The sequence below is a fragment of the Paramisgurnus dabryanus genome, chromosome 18 (genome assembly GCF_030506205.2).
Source record: "Paramisgurnus dabryanus chromosome 18, PD_genome_1.1, whole genome shotgun sequence".
Lineage (NCBI taxonomy): Eukaryota > Metazoa > Chordata > Actinopteri > Cypriniformes > Cobitidae > Paramisgurnus > Paramisgurnus dabryanus.
This window is the reverse complement of record NC_133354.1, coordinates 25450234-25471000: the sequence shown is the minus strand read 5'-3', so window position 1 is coordinate 25471000 and position 20767 is coordinate 25450234. Positions and strand designations below refer to the sequence as shown.

At 40.1% G+C, this 20767-nt stretch overlaps 2 protein-coding genes across 2 annotated transcripts; both read right to left on the bottom strand.

Moving 5' to 3' along the window:
• Positions 1 to 5382: 5382 nt before the first annotated feature.
• Positions 5383 to 6321, bottom strand: LOC135776935 (olfactory receptor 1L8-like). Its single transcript, XM_065287847.1, has one exon. It carries the CDS (start codon positions 6319 to 6321, stop codon positions 5383 to 5385), a length of 939 nt encoding a protein of 312 aa, XP_065143919.1.
• A 7183-nt stretch (positions 6322 to 13504) lies between these two features.
• LOC135776830 (olfactory receptor 1L3-like) lies at positions 13505 to 14449 on the bottom strand. The gene is made up of 2 exons (XM_065287746.1): positions 14098 to 14449; positions 13505 to 13968 (listed from the first exon to the last, which is right to left on the bottom strand). Exons 1-2 carry the CDS (start codon positions 14447 to 14449, stop codon positions 13505 to 13507), a joined length of 816 nt encoding a protein of 271 aa, XP_065143818.1.
• Between the last annotated feature and the right edge of the window lie 6318 nt (positions 14450 to 20767).

The window sequence follows — 20767 nt, the reverse complement described above, 5'->3', positions numbered from 1 at the left end:
TAAACGCTCAAGGACACCCCCTTTGAGCCTCTGCAGTCAGTGCAAATCAAGTTGAAAATGTGATCACATCAATGAAAACTTTGATCCAGACTGTATTGACCTTGATAAAGAGCGTAGGGGACCTGCAGGCATTCTCGATCAACTATTCTCATGCCTACAGTTCTGGCCCACTTACTCCAGTTTAACACTGAGACCCTGCCCCGGCAAGGTTCCCACCACTCCTTTTAAGGTTCAGGTGATCCTACAAGCGCTGCTCCCGAAGGAGGCAGACCCAGCCTTAGCTTTGCTGTGTCCCTACTCTCTGTGACTCTACGTAGACCGAGCACAAAGCTTTAGGACCTCAGGCCAGCTCTTTGTCTGTTACGAATATCAGCAGAAGGGAAAAGCTGTCTCCAAGCAGAGGCTCTCACACTGGATAGTGGACACCATTAGTCTGGCGTACCAAATGCAGGGCATCCCGTGCCCACTCAGGTTGCGGGAACACTCTACTAGGAGAATTGCGTCTTCCTGGGCATTGGCGTGCAGCGCCTCTTTGACAAACATCTGCAGAGCTGCAGGCTGGGTCGACATGTAATATGTTCACTAGATTCTATAATGTTTGTGTAGAGTGGGTTTCCTCCCGTGTTCTCACCTCTAACAGGTAGAAACACTGATTATCCTTGTCTGTGTGTCAGCTTGTAGCACCGTTATGGTTATCTCTGCTGTCTTTGTTACGGTGTAGTTTTATTAGAAAGCCACCCCAGAGACCTTAAGTTGTAGTAAACCCCCAAGCAGTTATTCCATATTGTAAATTGCCACCTAAGAAACCTCTAAGGGATGTGGCTTCCAGAGTGTTCCCTGCTACAGCCAAGCAGGAACACTTCCAAGTGTTGCCTATGGTTACTGAGTGGGTTGTTTTGGAACAGCAGTGACATAAGGGAATAATTAACAATTCATCAGTCATGACATGACTGTCAGGATCATGTCAGTCATGTATGTGTTTAGGTCTTTATTTTAGTGACAGGGTCCTGACAGCCCTGTATACTTGTCTTGTGTCTGTGTGGAGAGTCACGTGACTTGTGTTATGTTACGCATGCCTTGACCCCACCCCCTTGTTAATAATGCATTATTAGTTTATTCCCCAAACCTGTTTGTCCTCGTTCCCTGGTTTAATTTTTCCTTATTTAATGGCATGTGTCTGATGTCTTATGCTTGTATCATTTGATACTTTTGCGTGTGTTCTGTCTGCCCTGTCATGTTCATCATTTAATTTATTGTCATTGTTTGCTCCCTCGAGGATATTTAGGTTACAATAAATGTCTTTTGTTACAAGCTGTCTGCAATTGGGTTCTATCATCACCACACCTTGACAGAATGAACCAGCCGTTCTGGAACCCAGCAGACAGCTCTGTTTTTGTTTTGTCAGGGGTACGTCGTGTTCATCGAGTGTTCCTGGTGTCCGTTCAGTGAGCTCCGCTGTAGTGTTCCTGGTGGTGGTCTCTGCGGGAGTGTACTGATCAGTAAGCCCAGTGTGTGTTACTGGTCAGTGAGACTTGCGTGTGTTCCTGGACGGCGGTATTGTAGTCTTGTTCTGGGTTGGCCTGCCGAGCTGTGCTGGGTCCTGGGCCCATTCTTTTGTGCTGAGACTGTCTGTACCGCTTAAGTACATTTTTCGTTATGGACTAAAGGACAGCTTACATTGTTTGATGCCCCATCGTTGTTTAGCTGTGAATTGGGGTCTTTCACTGAGTTTGTGAACTTAGTGTTACTGTTGAGTGGGTCCTCTCTCACAGTGAGCAGGGTGGAGGTGGATGCCATATATTTTGGGGGGGTCAGTAGGCATCGGGGTCCGTGGAATGTGGAGCCAGATCAGCCACGGACGCCCGAATGCACTACATTAACTATGTCCAGTCCTGTCCTTAGTATGCCCGCTACCGAGCCACTTCACAAGATGGCCACTGCCACACCTGAGCCACTATAGAAGATGGCCGACGCCACACACGAGCCACTTTACAAGATGGCAGCCACCACACCCGAGCCACTTCACAAGATGGCCGCCGCCACACCCGAGCCACTTCACAATATGGTCGCCGCCACAACGATACACTTCACAAGATGGTCGCCGCCACACCCGAGCCACACAAGATGGCCGCCACCACACCCGAGCCACTTCACAAGATGGCTGCCTCACCAGTCTCTCCAGCTCATGCTAGGACCCAGTGGTTGATGTCTAGTCTGGATACCCATATATGTCTGTACGGGCAGCTGGGATCCCAAGTCCGGTTGTTTCCAGTTCTGTGATCTCTCTGGCATCGGAGGAAAGACAATTATGACTAAGAGGAGTATGTTGCCTAAACTTTTCATGCTAGTCGGCTACTAGAGCTTACAATATCAGGCCCTGGTTTACCATGGAAGGTATTTGGAAAAATTGTCATCTCATGTAAATGACTTTTGATGTTTTGTCTAATTCGTGCTTGGAGACCTACAGCTTTGCAAAGTGTCTTGTGTAGTGTAGTGTATAGTTTTAGGTCCCACTTTTAAGTGTCTATTTACTATTTTAAAAAAGCGTATAGAATGTAAATTTCACAACACTTAATAATGTAAACAAATAACATTTAACACTCTGGGGTCGACAAAGTCTTTATTTTTCAATCACTCCGCAAAGAGACTTAAATTACTCTGCTGATTTTTGACATACAGATATGATTTATACATAATTTAAAACATTAAAGTGTCTAGTTTTTTTCTGTCCACTCCTAATAAAAAGAGAATGTTGTGCTTTTCGCAATGTTAAGAAAATAAACATGATGCGCGTTTTGTTATCTTTCCCTGAGTGAAGTCCTTTCAGAAATGCGTCAGAAAAATAAACTGTTACTTAATGAATACTTTTCATAGAAACAAAAGATACATGTCTACATAATGCTTGGAATGTCTCCTTTTAAATGATGTTAGTGAGATTGAAAACAGATATTGTCATTCGGTGTAAACTGTATGAGAAGGAGGAAAAGTACCGTATTTCTCCAGTTACCTCATTATCTGTAATAAGATGAGATCGCCACACCCCCGCTCCATTGAAGTGAACGAGCAGAAACATCCATATGCATGACTCGTGCCTCCTGCAGTCAATGGATACGTAATCCACAATCCAGTCTCTCCATTCCTTGTTGTTTTGGCGGCGGCTGTAAACAAACATTGATAAGTTTATCACGCGTGTCCCTTGTTGTGTTTCTACTATAATGATTACAAAAACACAAATAAGAGTCCAGACAACGATGGGCAGTTGTTCTTTTGAGCTTTTTACTGCACAAAAGTAAACCTCTCGCTGGCCAACCAAACACAAACCCTGTGTTCAATTTACGATGACCAAACAGTACCTTTACCATGATTAGGCTACTATAATTTTTAAAAGGTAACTTATACTTGTGAAATTAATAGAAAATATTTCAATATATATATATATATATATATATATATATATATATATATATATATATATATATATATATATATATATATATATATATATATATATATATATATATATATAAAATGTGTGTGTATTTACATTATATTGAAAAGTAAACCTTATCATGGTTTTACAGAGAAAGTTACATTCCTGTTGAACATCCCCACAAGGCTCATTAGTGGCTCATTATTCAACTCTTTTGTCTCTCAGCTGTCAATCACTGATTATTCAGGAGCTTTCCCGCCTCCACGCATACAGCCTTTCCCAAGCAAAAGTGTCTTAGAAATTGTAAATCAATATCTTGCTTTATGTGAAGGAGTAGGCCATATGATTTTCACATCATTTTGAAGAAAAAACTCTAGACTACTAGATCCTGTTTTGAAAAGTTTTGGGAAAACATGTTTAGAATTAGTTTTGTGGAACTATATCAGTGACTTAAAAATTTAGCTTTTTCAAAAACCACGCATAACCAACATTTTTCTCTCAAAAATACAAACATATACATACATGTTGACTATATGATATTGTAGCCCAGTTTGTGATGAACACAGTGTTATGAGATTTTGCCATTAATATGTTTTAAAGCAACTGAAAAAAACACAAATGTCAGTGCATGTCAAAACTTCCCCTGGGCCCTAAACACCCCTTAGACCCCAGAGGGTTAAATATGTTAGTGTACCTACATTAAAAATTTCTAAATGAAGTTACACCCTTGACCTTATCTCTAACCTTAAATCCATGTCTAATGTAACTCTAAACCTACCCAGAACACCATGCGAGAGTATTACATGGTGCATGTTTTATATTTATTTTCTTTTTATGTTATTACACTGAGGTTAACAACAACACCACATATAAAGTGGGACTAGGTTTTGTATATTAATGTAGTTTTTAAGGAAACAGAAGACAAGCTGAAACTTTGCTTTATCAAAACTCAAACAGCAGATTGGCAGTGATTGGTAAATCAACATGCTTACAGTCATTTTCTGGGTGGTTGGTTCAACAAAATTCAACAAAAATGTGGAAAAGGTGGGCTCATATCTAAATTCTGAGTATGGCTTAGGTGCAGGACAAATAAATAAAAAGAGGTAAATGTCGACAGACTGAAATTTAATCTCCATTAATTTTTGCACTTTAAATCATGCATTTTATGTCATTTATAAAAAAAAGATAAATAAATGTATATATTTATTTAAAATAAAATCCTTGGAGCTTTTATGTTTAAAGGGATAATTCACAGTAAAATCAAAAACTTTAAGGCAACCACACAACTTACTTTTTAAGTTGAACCAACGTTTTTAACAGTGCAGTTGGTGGTACTGTACCCATTGACCTACATTGTATATGTTTTTTTCTACTATGGAAGTCAATTGGTACCACCAACTGTGTGCTTACCATCAATTATCAAAATATATTTTTTGTGTTTAACAGAATAAAGAAACTCATACAGGTTAAGAACAACATGAAGGTGAGTAAATTATGACATTATATTTATTTTTGGGTAAACTAAAGTGATTAATTTGATAGCATTTGTGTTATATTATTAACCATTACACTGCAGACTTGCCAGATTCTTGTAATGTGCAACTTTGTAGAGAGTGTTTCATAACTGACAGGACAAAATGGTTGTGTATACTTCCATTACAGAGAACAAAACGGGCGATTTGTTAGCCTTTATTTGAAAACCCAAATGACAGGACTTACTGAACAGATGGTACAGCTAACTCAACTCATTTGGTATATATATGAATTGTACTAAATGTATCATATTTTTGTTGTTTATATTTCTTATAGGCTTTACTTTTGCTCAGTACCTGTATAGGCAGGTCACAGAACTAAAAAAATTAATTAAAGCTGAAATTAAAAATAAATCTCTAAATAAAAATGTTAGCACACACAGTTACAGTAAAGTTTCTGCTTTTGTAAACAAAAGAAAATTACATACCACTTAATTTATTTTTAAAACGTTTAAAAATGCCTTGTCTTATGTCCATGGTTTGCAAACCATATATTATGGGATTTAGGCCTGAAGGTACGACATTAAATATTACACTTAAAATTCTCCTGTTGTCTGCATATTCAGAGAAACGATGGAGAAATATAACAACAAATCCAGAAACCATCATCAATAAATAAAGAGTTAGGTGAGTGGTGACGGTTTTAAAAGCTTTTCTGTTTGTTGCTTTGTTTTTGCTTTTAAAGCATACTATAGCAATCCTGAGATATGTCAGCATAACACTCCCTATTGAAAAGACAAGTAAAACCAGAGTGAAAGTTAATCCATACACATTATTGATCACAACATTTTCACAAGACAGTTTAAACAGCGAAGCATTGTCACACACATGATTTTGAATCACAGATCTGCAGTGAGACAGACGTATTGTCAGACCAAGCAGAATTCCCACCAGCACTAATGCAACACCCCAGGCACATGCTGATAATTTTACCACCATTTCACTGGTCATTATTGTTGAGTATCGTAATGGATTGCATATGGCCACATATCTGTCAAAGGCCATGATCATTAGAATAGTGTGAGATGTCGTTCCATTCACATGTATAAAATAAGCTTGAAAAACACAATCCACGTAAGTGATGTAGCGTGCGGAGGGATCAGTTAGAAAATCCTTCAACAAGCGTGGCACAAGAACAGTTGTCCCTATTACATCGTTAAGCGTCAAGTTGCAGTAAAGAAAATACATGGGCTGATGTAAACTTTTTTCTGTCAAGATCTGAATCAAAATCAAAATGTTACATACCATAATATATATGTAAGCAATCAAAAGAAATATAAATGCAATATAGCCAGACTGAGGAGTAACTTTCATCCCTTCTAATAAGAGTATGCTGTATCTGAATGTCAGGTTGTCCATCTTTGACCTTAAACAAAACATACAGGTTTAAATACATACATATAGACAGTAAAGCACTTGCATTAATAACGCATCATTTTAAGCACTATAATATAATCCAGAGGAAAAATTTTGAAAATTCAACTAAGATGTTCAGCTTTTTTATCAAATTCTTTCTTTATAGTTTTACTTGTCCATATGTAATTTATATGAACTTTGTTGTTTTTAAGTTTTAAAATTTAGTTTGTGGTGCTAGTTAGTACTTCTGATTTGACATTTTTTAATACTATTTTACGCAGCTCTAGAAAAAAGTGTGATAAAAAATATGTATTATTTGGAACAGAAATCTCTAATAATATATTGGTATTCTTGGCTTACCAAACAGAGGATTGATGTATATACACAGTTGCTTAGTTAGTGATCGTGAGATTTCTGAGAGCTCAGCTTGCTTGTCAGGTTGTGTTGGGGCTTTTTATGAGTGTGTCACAACATCATCTTGTACCCCAAGAGTGAAAAACACGTACATAACTTAGTTCATGTAATTGGTATGATGAAATGGCCTCTGGTTGTGGTGCAGTTCATTCTGAGACCAAATAATACAAAAACTTTGGCAAATTAATGTCTTCGGTTTATATTCAAATATCTTTTTTAACTTATTCAAAACTTTATATTGTTTTTTAATGTTTGATAGTTGTGAAATAGCTCAGCCTTCGAAAGAATATAAAGAGGTGTGGCAAAATAATTACACACAACACAAGATCTACAAACTGTATTCAATGTATGGTTTAATCCTCTTGAGCTTTTTGTTTATATTAGGGCCGGGACTTTAACGCGTTAATTAAGATTAATTAATTACACAAAAATAACGCGTTAAAATTTTTTAACGCATTTTAATCGCACTTATTTTTGCACCGCGGAACATTTCTCATGAGTTTCGGCGGACCGATTATACTGGAGCACCAACTAGCGTTCATGACTTCACAACAAACCACAGTGAACATGAACCAAGAGGCTGATGAGATCGCTTTGGTTGGCCCCGTGGATGGGAATTTTTTTATAAAAAAACGAACGGATGTAAGCGTCGATAAAAGCATGGTTGTGTGTAAGCTATGCAACAAGGAATTCACATATCACCGCAGCACATCGAGCATCTCAATGCAAAACATACAGCAGCTAGCGTGGACATTAGCCCGACTCCGGGCACAACGACTTATTCGGACGGGATTAGTTTTACATAGGGATGTGGGGTAAAGCAAGTTTTTATCAGAGCTTCTCGGTGATTTTAGTCCAGTCCGAATGCTCCATGTCAGTAATCATTACGGACAATGTCAGTAAAGATTACGGCGTCTTTTACCTTCTGTAAAAAGGTCCGGAGAAATTACCTCAGGTAATACAAATCCAGTGCGAATAGACCAGCTGTAAATATACACGTAAATCGCGTCATTTCCTTTTAATTTGCGGGTTTCTTTTAAATATAAAAGCGCTTAAAGAAGCGTTTACTTGCGTTCTAGACGGAGAAACAAGTCAGTTACTGAATAAAACACGACACAAACTTTAAAAAAAAAGTCAAATTTACTTCTCAGAGGCATGGAACTGTTTATGAAACTGACGTTCTCCCCAAACTGAAATTAAACACAGTGTTTCGCGTTTTCCTTGTCTGTGTCATGTTGTTTGCACATCTGATATCTGGAAGCAAGGTAACGTGCACGTGAAGACGAGAGGTGACGCGCTGCGCCAACGAGTTACCCCTCCCACTTCTGAATGTTTTACAGAGATTTCTAATCCCGTCCGAATTGACCATTAATATTACCGACGTCCTGTGGTAAAATTACATTACGCCATCTACCCCTGTAAAACCAATCCTGTCCGAATAGGGCTCAATAAACAATATTTTGTTGCTTAAGCTTATGTATTCAGTCATTATTCATGGTACACTCTAAGAACGAATGTGTTAAAAACAACACATTAGTGTTGATTCTGGGACAACACACTAACTGCGTCGTCCTGGAATCCACCCATCTCTGTGTTATTATTGAAACAACACATTTTGTGTTACTTTTAACACAACATGTGTTATACTTGAACACAAAATCAAGACAAAATGACTCATAATGTGTTAAAATTACACATAATGTGTTAAAAGCTTACAGCACAATGATGTGTATAAAATTAACACATCCTTTCTAAGAGTGTATACTAAAATCCATGTAAAAAATTACTTCTTAATGTTCTCAGGTCAAATATTTATATGCGATTAAAATGCGATTAATTTAGATTAATTAATTACAAAGCCTCTAATTAATTAGATTAATTTTTTTAATCGAGTCCCGGCCCTAGTTTATATATGTATTTTTTTAAACACCTTTTTTATTCAATAAATCCCTTAAAAGTTTAGTGTTTTGGCAACTTCGTACCAGACTTAGATCACATCTTGATGGTTTGATCTAATCGCAGGGGCATTAAAACCATAGACTGTAAAAAAAATATGGACGTAGTGTCCGTGACGTCACCCATAGGTTTGTGAAGATTGTTCTTGAAGCTTAAATTGCCATCTTGGCTGCGCGTCACTGCGCATCACTCGCGGATAACCAAAAATGGCAAAGAGGCTGAACATGGGTAAAGCTGAGGTGACTGATTGCTAAAACCACACCTGCCTAGCTCGACTCTAGTGACAGCAGTGGAAGTTTTGTCTTTTGTTAGTTATGTTTCATAAAATCCCAGTAGAGTAGTCAATAAACATATATGTATATTCATCCATACATACCTCTGAGTTCTGATTTTACATTAAAGTTACTTCAGCTTTGATCATGATACCTTTTGCTCAACATTTCTTAGAGTAAATGTGCAATTATGGGTATATTCGCCGGACGAAGTAATCAATGAATTGTTATTATTAATCCTGTTAAATCAGACTGTCACAATCCTGGATCCTTGTTCATGATTTTTCTGATCTGGTATCAGGATTGTGACAGTCCGACATGTTTTGTGTGGAAACATACAGACATTGTTCACTTTCAGGGTGCTGTGTGTTTCCTTGTCTTGTTTCCAGACCCTGCCCCCTTGTCTCCTCGTTAATCGTCTTGTATTGGTTAATTCTCATCACCTGTTGCCCTCTTAATTTGTCCTCTTATTTATTGCCTGTGTGTTTGTTGCCTTGTGCAGATTTGTTTTGTTACATGCCTCATGTCTAGTGTTGTCAGAGTGATATATAGATATATATAGAGTGTTTTGTAGTGGTGGGCAGAGCGAGGCTTCGTGAAACACTGAAACAGTTGAATCAATTGTGTCGTATGTTTCGAGGCTTCGAAACATCAATCCGAAACCGCCTCCACAGTGACACCTAGCGGTCGTCTGCATGTCTTTACATGAAGCAGCCTTGACAAGATTTTAGACGAGCGCTGACAAATTGTATCCCACATGTTGTTTGATTAACACATGTGATAGAATGGGAGAGTGGATAGTGCTCTCGACTCTCATGCGTAGATTTTTGGATCGAACCTGGGAAATGCATGCGCTACGTCATCATAATAAAATAGTTTTTGTTGTTGTTTTAACATCTGTTTGACAACTACATGAGCTTTTAGGCTCACAATTGTCGATAACTATAGGCTATTCGGGTCTATTTAATGGAAAAAAAAAGAGAATAGAGATATACCAAATAAATAATAAGAGATTCATAAAATATATCAATCCATAATATGCCACATTGTTTACATATAAAGATCTTTATTCAAATATATAAATTGTTCTGTGTTGATAAACTCAGCCAGCTACTTTTCTACATATAATTTCTCCAGCCTTTGAAAACATTCTCACACAAGGGACACTTGTTGCTGGCATGCATTTTTTGTAAGTAGCCTAAGTGTTACATACCTATGAGGAAAAATTACTTCTTTTCAGTAATTTATAGTATTTGATCTTGCCAAAAACGCATCTATGAGGTATTGTCAGTTTTGTTTCCTACCCTGTCAGTTTAAGATTCGAAGCAGATTCGACAGGTACGCCACCTTTCGAAATACTTGTGAAATGCACCGCTTGGTGTTTCGAATCACTTCATCACGTGACAGGGGTGTTTCGAATCACATTTCGGAGCAGTGTTTCAAAACATTTACGCTTCGGGATCTCGACACAGTGTCGAAACGTCAGTTTCGCGGGAGCCATCCCTAGTGTTTTGTCAAGTTCTTTGTTTCATTAGTCTAGTCTGTTTATTGTCAGTTAAGTGTTGTGTTCACCTTGTTTTGCCCCCTCGTGGGTTTTTGTTTTCCTTGTTTGTTGGAATAAAAGTCTGTTTAGTGTTTATCATAGTCTGCGTTTGGGTTCTTATCAAGCAAATCCTGACAGAACGAATCTGCCAACTAGAACCCAGCAGACAACAATGGAGCAGTCCTGGACCGCCTACCGCAGCCGCCAAGCCCACATACTTTACAGCCTCCGTCAGAAGGATGCGGACGTGCGGTCCTTCGCACTAGAGTTCCTGGGGGCAGCCCATCAAGCGGGGTTCAACGAGGCAGAGTTGAAAGTCATCTTTAACGGCTGCCTCATTGAGCCCCTCAAGCCTAGGGAAGTGGAGTTGCTAAGGCCCTTGGGCTTCGTGGACATGATCCGGTGCATTATGAAGGGGAGAAGGGGACTTCAAGCTCTCATCTTCTGCCTCCAGTGCTCGCGCCTGCTCCCCAGCGAGCTGCAGCGCCCCCTGTCTCGCCGGCTCCCCAGCGAGCTGCAGCGCCCCCTGTCTCGCCGTCTCCCCAGCCAACTGCAGCGCCCCCTGTCTCGCCGGCTCCCCAGCCACCTGCAGCGCCCCCTGTATCAACGTCCTGTCGTCTCCCTGGTCCCCTGACACTGTCTCAATGTCTTCCCTGAACTCTTTTCCTTACCCTGTGAGCCCTGGTCCACCCCTGCCTGTTCCCATTCCTGTCCCCTTTGAACCCTGGAACCCAGCTCCCTCTGTCACTCCTGCTTCAGCCCTGCCTAAGTTGGTTTCCCCTGGAACTGCTCCTTTTCGTTTGCCCTCAGCCAAGCCTGCTTCCTGCAAACTCCCTGCCAAACCTATCCAGACTCGTCGTCCTCAACTACGTCCTACACCCCCTGGACCTAGGACTCCTTTCCTGCTCTCCACTCCCATAGTGAAGCCTTTTGTGTCCTCACCACCCCTCTCTTGGATGTACCTGTTATTATGTAACCCTAACCCATTTGTTGTTTATTCATGCCTGCCTTTGTGCATATTTGTTATGTTCTGTTGGTTTTCATCTGTGTTCCAGTCTGTCATGTCCTGTGTCTAGTGTGTCCCCTTGAGGGACGCCAGGTGGCGTCTTTTGGGGGAGGGGTACTGTCACAATCCTGGATCCTTGTTCATGATTTTTCTGATCTGGTATCAGGATTGTGACAGTCCCACATGTTTTGTGTGGAAACATACAGACATTGTTCACTTTCAGTATGCTGTGTGTTTCCTTGTCTTGTTTCCAGACCCTGCCCTCTTGCCTCCTCGTTAATTGTCTTGTATTGGTTAATTCTCATCACCTGTTGCCCTCTTAATTTGTCCTCTTATTTATTGCCTGTGTGTTTGCTGCCTTGTGCAGATTCGTTGGTTACACTTTATTTTGATAGTCCACTTTAGACATTCTACTAACTATAAATAACTTTGCACCTACATGTCAACTAACTTTCAATATTTTGCAACTATACGTCAACTAACTGTCCTTAGAGTATTAGTAGATTGTAGGGGTTGGGGTTAGGGAAGAGGTTTGGGTAAGTGGAATAAGTTGACATGCACATGCAAAGATACTTATGGACAGTTGAATGTCTGTTGAGATATCATCACAATAAAGTGTTAGTAGATATTAAGCAGACAGTTTACTAATTCTCTAAAGATTGGTAGTTGATAAGTAGTTGCAAAGTTACTTATAATAAGTAAAATGTCTAAAGTGGACTATCGAAATAAAGTGTTAACCGATTCGTTTTGTTACATGCCTCATGTCTAGTGTTGTCAGAGTTATATATAAATATATATAGAGTGTTTTGTCAAGTTCTTTGTTTCATTAGTCTAGGATGTTTATTGTCAGTTTAGTGTTGTGTTCACCTTGTTTTGACCCCTCGTGGGTTTTTGTTTTCCTTGTTTGTTGGAATAAAAGTCTACGTTTGGGTTCTTATCAAGCAAATCCTGACACAGACGAAACCTACAACATATACTGCGTATAGTTAATGAAGATTAATTGTATGTATTTGCCTTTGAGCTAAATCAACAATTCCCTAATTGAAATGGCGATAAAACAACTGGTGGAGAAAATATTAAATTAATAATTCTAATTATTAATGAGTAACTCATCATTATCAAAATGATGATTTGTTGTTTTAAACAACACTCTTCCAAAACCCCTAAATTCGCTACAAAATGATGACAGAATTTTAATATATAAGTATGTAAATATATTAAATCCCAGTGCTATTTTATTATTTTAATATATGTATTTTATGAGGTGGCTAATTCGTATTGATTGGTAGGACCACTTTTGTCCATTTTTATACAATTTACCTTGACCCCTGTGAAATTGGGGTACGGTTTCGTTGCTTGTTTTAAAGATAAACATTAATTTTTGCATGATTAACTGGTATGAATTCATACAAATGAGCCAACTCATACAATGTACAAATTGCCATTAATATGTACCAATTGACATACATTTTATATACTTATTTATTATACTTGTACTTACAATATTAAAGGGATAGTTCACCCAAAAATGAAAATTATGGTGTCATTTACTCCCCTTCAAGCTGTGAGGCAGGAAATCCACTAATATAAGTACTATGTGAATTTAATTAAAAATGTTATTCATTACATTTATGTGTATAGGAAAGCGGGTCTTGGGGTGAATGAGGAATTCTTGCCTGGTGGCCTCTGGCCTGAAGCTTTATAACAAGTTCTTTGTAAGGTTTACTTAAAAAAGAAGAGTGCAGTTTAGTCATGGCTTTATTGCTTAAAGAAAAAAACAGATGATCTTTTGTATGAATGTGTTCACATATTAACCTTGAAAATATACATACTGCATATACCACATGTGGATTTAGACATAACACAAGAAATTAGATAATCAGATAAAACAATGCAGGCTTAATTACCCACAGCACCCCAAAGACATTTGCATCTACACTTGAAAATCTATACATGTCATTAGACTGCTTTATTTCCTGACTGAATGAATTAAAGTTAAACATTTTTAGTATTTACTTTATTTCTAAAAATTTTGAAAATGCTTTGTCTTATTTCTTTGGCTTGTAAACCATATATCATGGGATTCAAGCCTGGCGGTAAAACATGAAACATTACACTAGCTAACTTCCGACTGTCATTGTATTCAGGGAATCGATGAAGAATAATCGGTGTAAATCCACAGACCAGCAAAATTATATAAACAGCCAAGTGAGTGCAGCAAGTTTTTATGGCTTTGCTGTTAGTTGCTTTGTTTTTGCTTTTTATGCACACCATTGCAATTCTGAGATATGTGAGTGCTATGAACCCAATAGAAGAGGAGAGTAAAACCACAGTGAAAGTTAATCCATACACATTATTGATAACAACATTTTCACAGGACAATTTAAATAGTGAAGGATTATCACAATAGTGGTTTTGAATTACAGATCTGCAGTGAGACAGACGTATAGTCAGGCCGAGCAAAACTCCCACAAATACTAATGGAACACCCCAGGCTCCTACTGATAATTTTACCATCATTTTACTGCTCATTATTGATGAGTATCGTAATGGATTGCATATGGCCATATATCTGTCAAAGGCCATGATCATTAGAATAGTGTGAGATGTTGTACCATACAAATGTGTAAAAAAAGCTTGAAAAACACACTCCACATAAGTGATGTAGCGCATAGAGGGATCTGTTAAAATATCCCTCAGCAAGAGTGGCACAAGAGCAGTTGCCCCCATCATATCATTAATTGGTAAATGGCAAAACAGAATGTGCATGGGCTCATGTAAACTTTTTTCGGCTGAAATTTGAATCACAATACCAATGTTAAATATTAAAATAACTACATAAGCAATCAAAAGAAGAATAAATGTTGGTTGGCTTGACTGAGGTGCTATTTTCAGTCCCTCAACTAAGAGTATGCTGTATTTGAATGTCAGGTTATCCATCCGTGACCCTGTAAAGAAAAAACAGCAAAAAAGTGACAAAAAATCTGTTGCTTGAAACAAATATTTGTGGTAATATTGAGTGGTCATCATATGCACTGACACAGAACTCTGAGAACAATTATAAACAATTAACTTGTATTATTTGGGAACTAAATGTCTGATAATATATAAGTACTTTTAAAATAATTTGTATTTACAGAGATTCATTATGTGAATTAATAGCAAATAATATTCTTAACAAATATTAATAGCAAATTTAAATTTTTAATATTTAAATAAGGAATATTTACCTTCAGAGATAGATGAATAATTATATGTATACAGTATACTGTAGAGTTGAGATTCAAGAATCTTAAGATTCAAGAACTTGTTTGACTTTGAAGAGAGGTTAGTTATCCTGGCCATTTTATAAGTAACTTCAGTTTTGTCATCATACCTCAAGAGTATATTCTCTTAGCTGTGATTGGTCAACTGTTGACCAGTATCAACTAGCCCACTGATAATTACCCATGCAAATCAAATTTTTTATGTTAACATTTGCTAGCTAGTAAAGGCAGTCTTTTACACTCACCCAGCGTTTTACCCGACGTGTTATTCAGGCAGTTGTTTTGTTTCCATACTTCCACAAATAATTTCTCCATCTCCACTGTTAACTGGACATGCACAGTTGCGATTTCTATTTCAAAAGCTCTGTTATTTACCTCCCTCAATGACTATTGTGACTGTACTAATGTAATCATCCCGATTAGAGATCCTAAATATCAAACATGGATTGGGGGCCTGGCTATAGTATGTTTAAAATCTTAATGTGGAACATCACAGTTTTTGTTCATTAGGTGTAGACAAAAGCTAACATATTGTTTGGGGTAGCTCTGTATTGCCCTTATTTTACTAAAATGTTGAGGTGAAGATCTGGATATGGTTCACTTTTAATGCATACGCAAGGGTCAATGTATATGCAAATTTCGTCATCAAATAGAATGTGTACTGTATGCACACCACCGGATTTTTGTAACCAGATTTCTACACTGCCGCAGACTTAAGCTTTCAAAGAAGCTCAGGACGCCTGCTCAAGGATGCTTGTCAAAAAGTATAAGGAGGCTTGTTGACGCTTTGGCTGCCCTGAAATTTGATTTTGCAGAACTAATGTTTTGGTAGGAACGAGTTTACATCATATGTTTCTCCAGAATCGGCCAGCGAAGAACATCTAGGCTATATTCTGATTGGTTGCTGGCATTTTGCCGCTGAATCACGTCATAGTTTATTACCATAAAGTTGAGCTTTTTTCAACTTTCTGATTGACGCTCTGGTCGCTCAAGACGCCAAAAACACGATGCCGATGGATTTGTTGCTCCTTGCAGCTTAGAGAAGTCAGCTTCCATTGTAAATGAATGACTTTCGGTAACTTTGGAAGCTTAAGTCTGTGGCGGTGTGAACGTACAGTACGTGTAAAAGCATTTCCAAAAATAATGGAAACAGATGTCACGGAGTGACTTCAAGCAGCGGAACCGAAAGTGGCAAAGAATAGTTCCGCCCGGACGATGGTCCGTGAAACACCTCGTCACTTCCGGTAACTCCGGGCAACCAGATTTGGGCTTATTGAAAGCAGATGTGTACACGAGCGTGGCGAGTGGTGATTGGGCGATTTAGTGGAAGGGAGGCATATAAATAAGGCACCCGAAGAACAGAAGGGGAGTTCTTCCCGGGAGTTCCGTCCGCGAGTGCGCCTTGGGCACCCACTGTGTTGCTGTAAGAAGCCCAAAGAAACAAAACCGAAACCAAGAGTCGATCCGAGCGTTGAAAAGCCACGTTGATACGGCGTCCGCGGAGAGAGTACGGGGGCGGAAAGAGACGTGAGGAAGTTTATTCCAGCAGATGTTGTGGGTGAAACGGAGCGGTGGAGACGATTGGAGAGACAAGTGTATTGTGGATTTTGGAGATTGGGCAAAGGGAGACACACACACGGAGTTGAGTATACAGACAACTTTTATTGAAGTGTTGTATTTTCATGCGTTGTGTTCTGGGAAAGATAACACACATTGAAGAGCTGCTAGGACTGCAGTAAAGGAGATTGTGCTGCCAGTGGTGTCTAACGTCAGATATCTGGGGAGGAAGTACAAAGAGCCAGTGTTATTGAAATCGTGAGTACACAGAGATATTCATCGTGCCAGTGTTTACCTTGAAAGTGTGGATTACCAGTGTACCTCTTGTGAGTTGTGACTAGTGTGCAGGCGGCCCCACCGTGAACGTATTGGTGGGTGAGCCGGAAACAGCTGAGGAAGGAGTACGTTGCTTCATCGTGGCTGTGACGCTTTCAGCTGGCCATCCGCTGCATCGGTGCCCCCCAACGCCCAGGAACTAATCCGCGGCCCCATGTGGTTCTGACCTTAATTCACTGTGAGTGTGTGGAGTGCAGTGGGTGAGTCTTTTCCTTTGCTGTGTGTACACTTGGAAATTGCAGTGTCATGCTGTGTCCATGTTGTCAGCAATCACCTCCTAGGCCGGGAAATAAACCCTGTGGAAAAGAATGTGTACTGGTGCTGGTGGACAACCACTCTTTTACATACACGCCCGCTCGTGACAACTGACCCCTTTTTCTTGTATGCCTAAAGTGAAGACCCAGTGTGCCCTTTGTATACCCACCTGTACGCCCAAAGCTAAGAGCCAGCGTATTACCTTTGTATACTAACCTGCATGCCCAAAGCGAAGACCCCGTGTGCCCTCCTGTATACTCACCTGCACGCCCGGAGCCAAGAGCCCAGTGTACTGAAATGCCCCTATGTTTTTTTAATATTTAATAAAATTTGTTAAATTGTATTTCTTCGTCTGTCTGGTCATTGGGATGTTTTTGGACCTCCTCGGGGTGGAAGTAGAAGGAGGAGCGTGACCCGCGACAGGGGCCGTCCGCTCCCACCTGTGACACAAACTCAGAGCCAAAGCTACACAGCGTGGAGCTACCATGGCACAGGGCGAGGGTAAAACACGCCCAGGGAAGACCCAAGGTTTACAAAAAGGAAACAGAATATGGAAGTATAAACCAGGATCGAAAGGGCCTGAATAAACAGACAAATGGCGATGTCCTAAGAGTTTGCCGGAAAAAAGTTCTGCTCTCTGCAAGCTGACCTATAAAAAATAATACTCTAATTCACAGATAAGAGGGAATTATGGGAGAAAGATTTGTGCAACTAATAAGTCCAAGGCAGACCGGTATCAACCAGGTTAGGTGTTCAGAGCAGACACCGCTCGGGACAACACTGTTTATACCTTCAGATTGTAAAATCTCACAAAAGTGTTAGGAGTAACCCAACCCACAGCTCTGCAGATGTCTGAAAGAGAGGCACCATAAGGCAGTACCCAAGGGGAAGCTACACTTCTAATAGAATAAGCCTGTACCCCCAGTGGACACAGGAAATTCTGGGAACAATATGCCAAGGAGATGGCATCAACAATCCAGTGAGCAACCCCCTTTTGGAGATAGCGTTCCATTTCCCCTGACCTCCAAAACAGACAATGAGCTGATCAGAAAATGTAAAATTCTGAATGCAGTCCAGGTAGGTGCAGAGCACACCTAACAGACACAATAGAGCAAGAGTTGGGTCATCACTAGGAAGGGCCTGGAGTTTCACTACCTGATCTTGAAAGGGAGTGGTAGGAACCTTGAGCACATGGCCGGACCGGGGGCTCAAGAAAGCGTGAGAGAGAACCGGCCCGAGTTCGAGGCACCGATTGACGGTAGAGAAAGCTTGCAGATCCCCAACCCTCTTGAGGGATACAAAAAGCCCTGGGGTCAGCTGTGAATTAGAGTATTCTATGCAGAGGCGAGCCTCAGGCAAAGAATACCACAGTGCACAATGGGAGGAATCCCAGGAGGCCCTTGAGCCTCATAGAACCATACCCATATCAACTGAACCACCTGGGGGTGGAACCATAAATACCTACACCATGTAACCTGCCATGAAGCAGAACTGCTGCACGTTAGAGGTCACAAAATGTGAGAAAAACACAGAGACTTGAGTCTCAGTTGGTTCCAGTAAGAATAAAGTGATGGGAGAGCTGCAGCATGCGGCGAGAGTGTAAAGCGCATTGCGGTTAACATACGCTACTGTCGTCATGCTGTCACCTCATCAGGGAGAGAAGACCATGAATACTTCAAGGTGAATAGTTCAAGGCAATCCAAAGATCACACATCCAAAACACACAGTGCCGCAGCCCGAGCTTGAGGTATAAATAGAACCATGATGCATCTGCAAACTTGCTCAAAAGACCACCAGTCCATAAGAAGCTGAGTCTGACCACGGACTGATAAAACAGTGGCACACTGGAGAGTAGAAATCCTCTGCATATTGCAGTGTCACCATGGGATTCGGTCGAGAGGCCATTGCTCTAAAAAGCTTCAGCAGAGTCAACGGCTTACCTTCGAAAGGGCAAAAGGCAGCTGAGTATGGCCTGGGCACGCTGCTCCAACAAGTGCGTCATTTTGACGACCGAACCCAACTACATCCCGAGAAAAAAATGCTCCGAACAGGATAGAGCGAGCCCTTTTCCCAGTTGACCCGAGACCCAAGCAGTGAATGTGCTAAGGCACTAAGTCCCAGTGAACATACAACTATTCTCGAGAACAGCCTAAAATAGCCAGTTGTCGAGATATCTGGGTCTACGAATACTGTCCTCCCTCAAAGTGAGAAAGGTATGTTCAATACCAATATAACAGAAGATGGCTGCTCTCGCTGTCAACTCAGTGCAAACTACGGTAACATACCTAGTTACACCCACCAGGCCCGACTTCTCTGGGACCTTCGCCAAAGGTGAGGAGCAGGCAGAGGTGAGCTTGTGTATGTGGCTGCTGCAGTGCGTCCAGCTACCTCCAACCGCAAAAGAAACCCAAAAATGGCTGATTACAATGGACAGAATAAACAAAAAATGGCACTGCTAGACCATTATAGTGGCCCTTTACATTGAGAATCAGAGCGATTGGTCTCCCAAGGTCGAACCCCTAGTGTCACTTCATCGACACAACATCAAGTGAGTGACAGAATGGGAACATGGTTTTAACCTACAAGTTAGGTCTTTTTATCGGTTCATTAAAGTTAACAGTTGAACAGAAGAAGTTGATGCCTGTAAACAATGTTTCCTGCACGAGATGGGAGACATTAAGGACCATAGAGTGCTCCAAAAACCTGTGACATTTGGGCATCCTCTGGCTACGCGGGAACATTGCATCGGTTGGTAAGGGGAGCGAGACAGAGAAGCAGCGGAAGGCACAATACAGGGTTTTTAGGGTCACTTTTGCTCCACACGAAATAAGTGTACTGTTGTTTTGTTTTTGTACTTCGGAGAGTGAAGGGGCAGATTTTCGTTTCCCGGCCTCCACGAACAAAAGTTACAATTCAGGCCTGCAATGAGGATGTTGTGAATAAATGGTGTTTGTGTGTGGGCCCACAGTGTTTAATCTTCATTTATATTGTGTTATTTAGTGCTCTTAATAACTGTTAATGGTTAAAGTAATATTATGAATAATTCTGTACATTTCATTCAAAGAGAGTACACTATACACACTGTATAGTTGATTCTGAGTGTTTTGGTAGAGATACTACCTTTGTAGATATGTTAAATATGTTAAATATGTAAAAATCACTGTGACTTTGATACACTACATTCCAAGTTTGGTTATTTGAACCATTTTGACTATTTCTGTTATCATTAAATCCTTTACATTTTGTTACTTATCTAATAGTTGTTTATTTCAAAAGGAGTTTGTTCTTGACATTTCAATTATATTTTTGTAGGGTTCTTAATTATAACTAACTTTCTAAAGGAGAAATAGTTAATAGTGATAATGGAGGGGCCTAACTTCAACATCTGTAGGCATAAGTGTTCTGCCATGCATAATTTACATAAAGACAGGTAGGGGCACTACATAAAGTGGGTGCTCATCTGGGATTTGCCTTTGGCAAATCACAAGTGAGTTTCGAATTAAAAGAGAAAAGTGACTGAGAACTGCTTACAGTGTTTGTAAGGCTGAAGGGTTAAACAATCAACTTTGCAAGCAATAAAACCTCAGTTGGTGCCGTTAACCTGCATTTGGCCCTCGAGTGGGGCTGTTGACATGCATTCAATTCCTTTCTCTTCACCACAAATTCTTTCAACCTAAGCCTTCCTCCCAACCTTCAGGCTCACATCATTGGGTATCCTTACAAGGGGTATATTGTAGTGGATGTAACATTCCCTGCCTCTGTCACTGGGGTGAAGAAGCCATTGTCCATCTTGGCGCTAGTATGTACTGAACCCCAGGGTCCCTCCCAAGTGCTAGTCCTTACT

Coding starts and splice junctions, on each gene's coding strand:
- LOC135776935 (XM_065287847.1), bottom strand. CDS start 6,321: ATGGACAACCTGACATTCAGATACAGCATACTCTTATTAGAAGGGATG.
- LOC135776830 (XM_065287746.1), bottom strand. CDS start 14,449: ATGGATAACCTGACATTCAAATACAGCATACTCTTAGTTGAGGGACTG. Junction 13,969..14,097: donor ATCTCACACTATTCTAATGA/TCATGGCCTTTG, acceptor TGGGAGTTTTGC/TCGGCCTGACTATACGTCTG.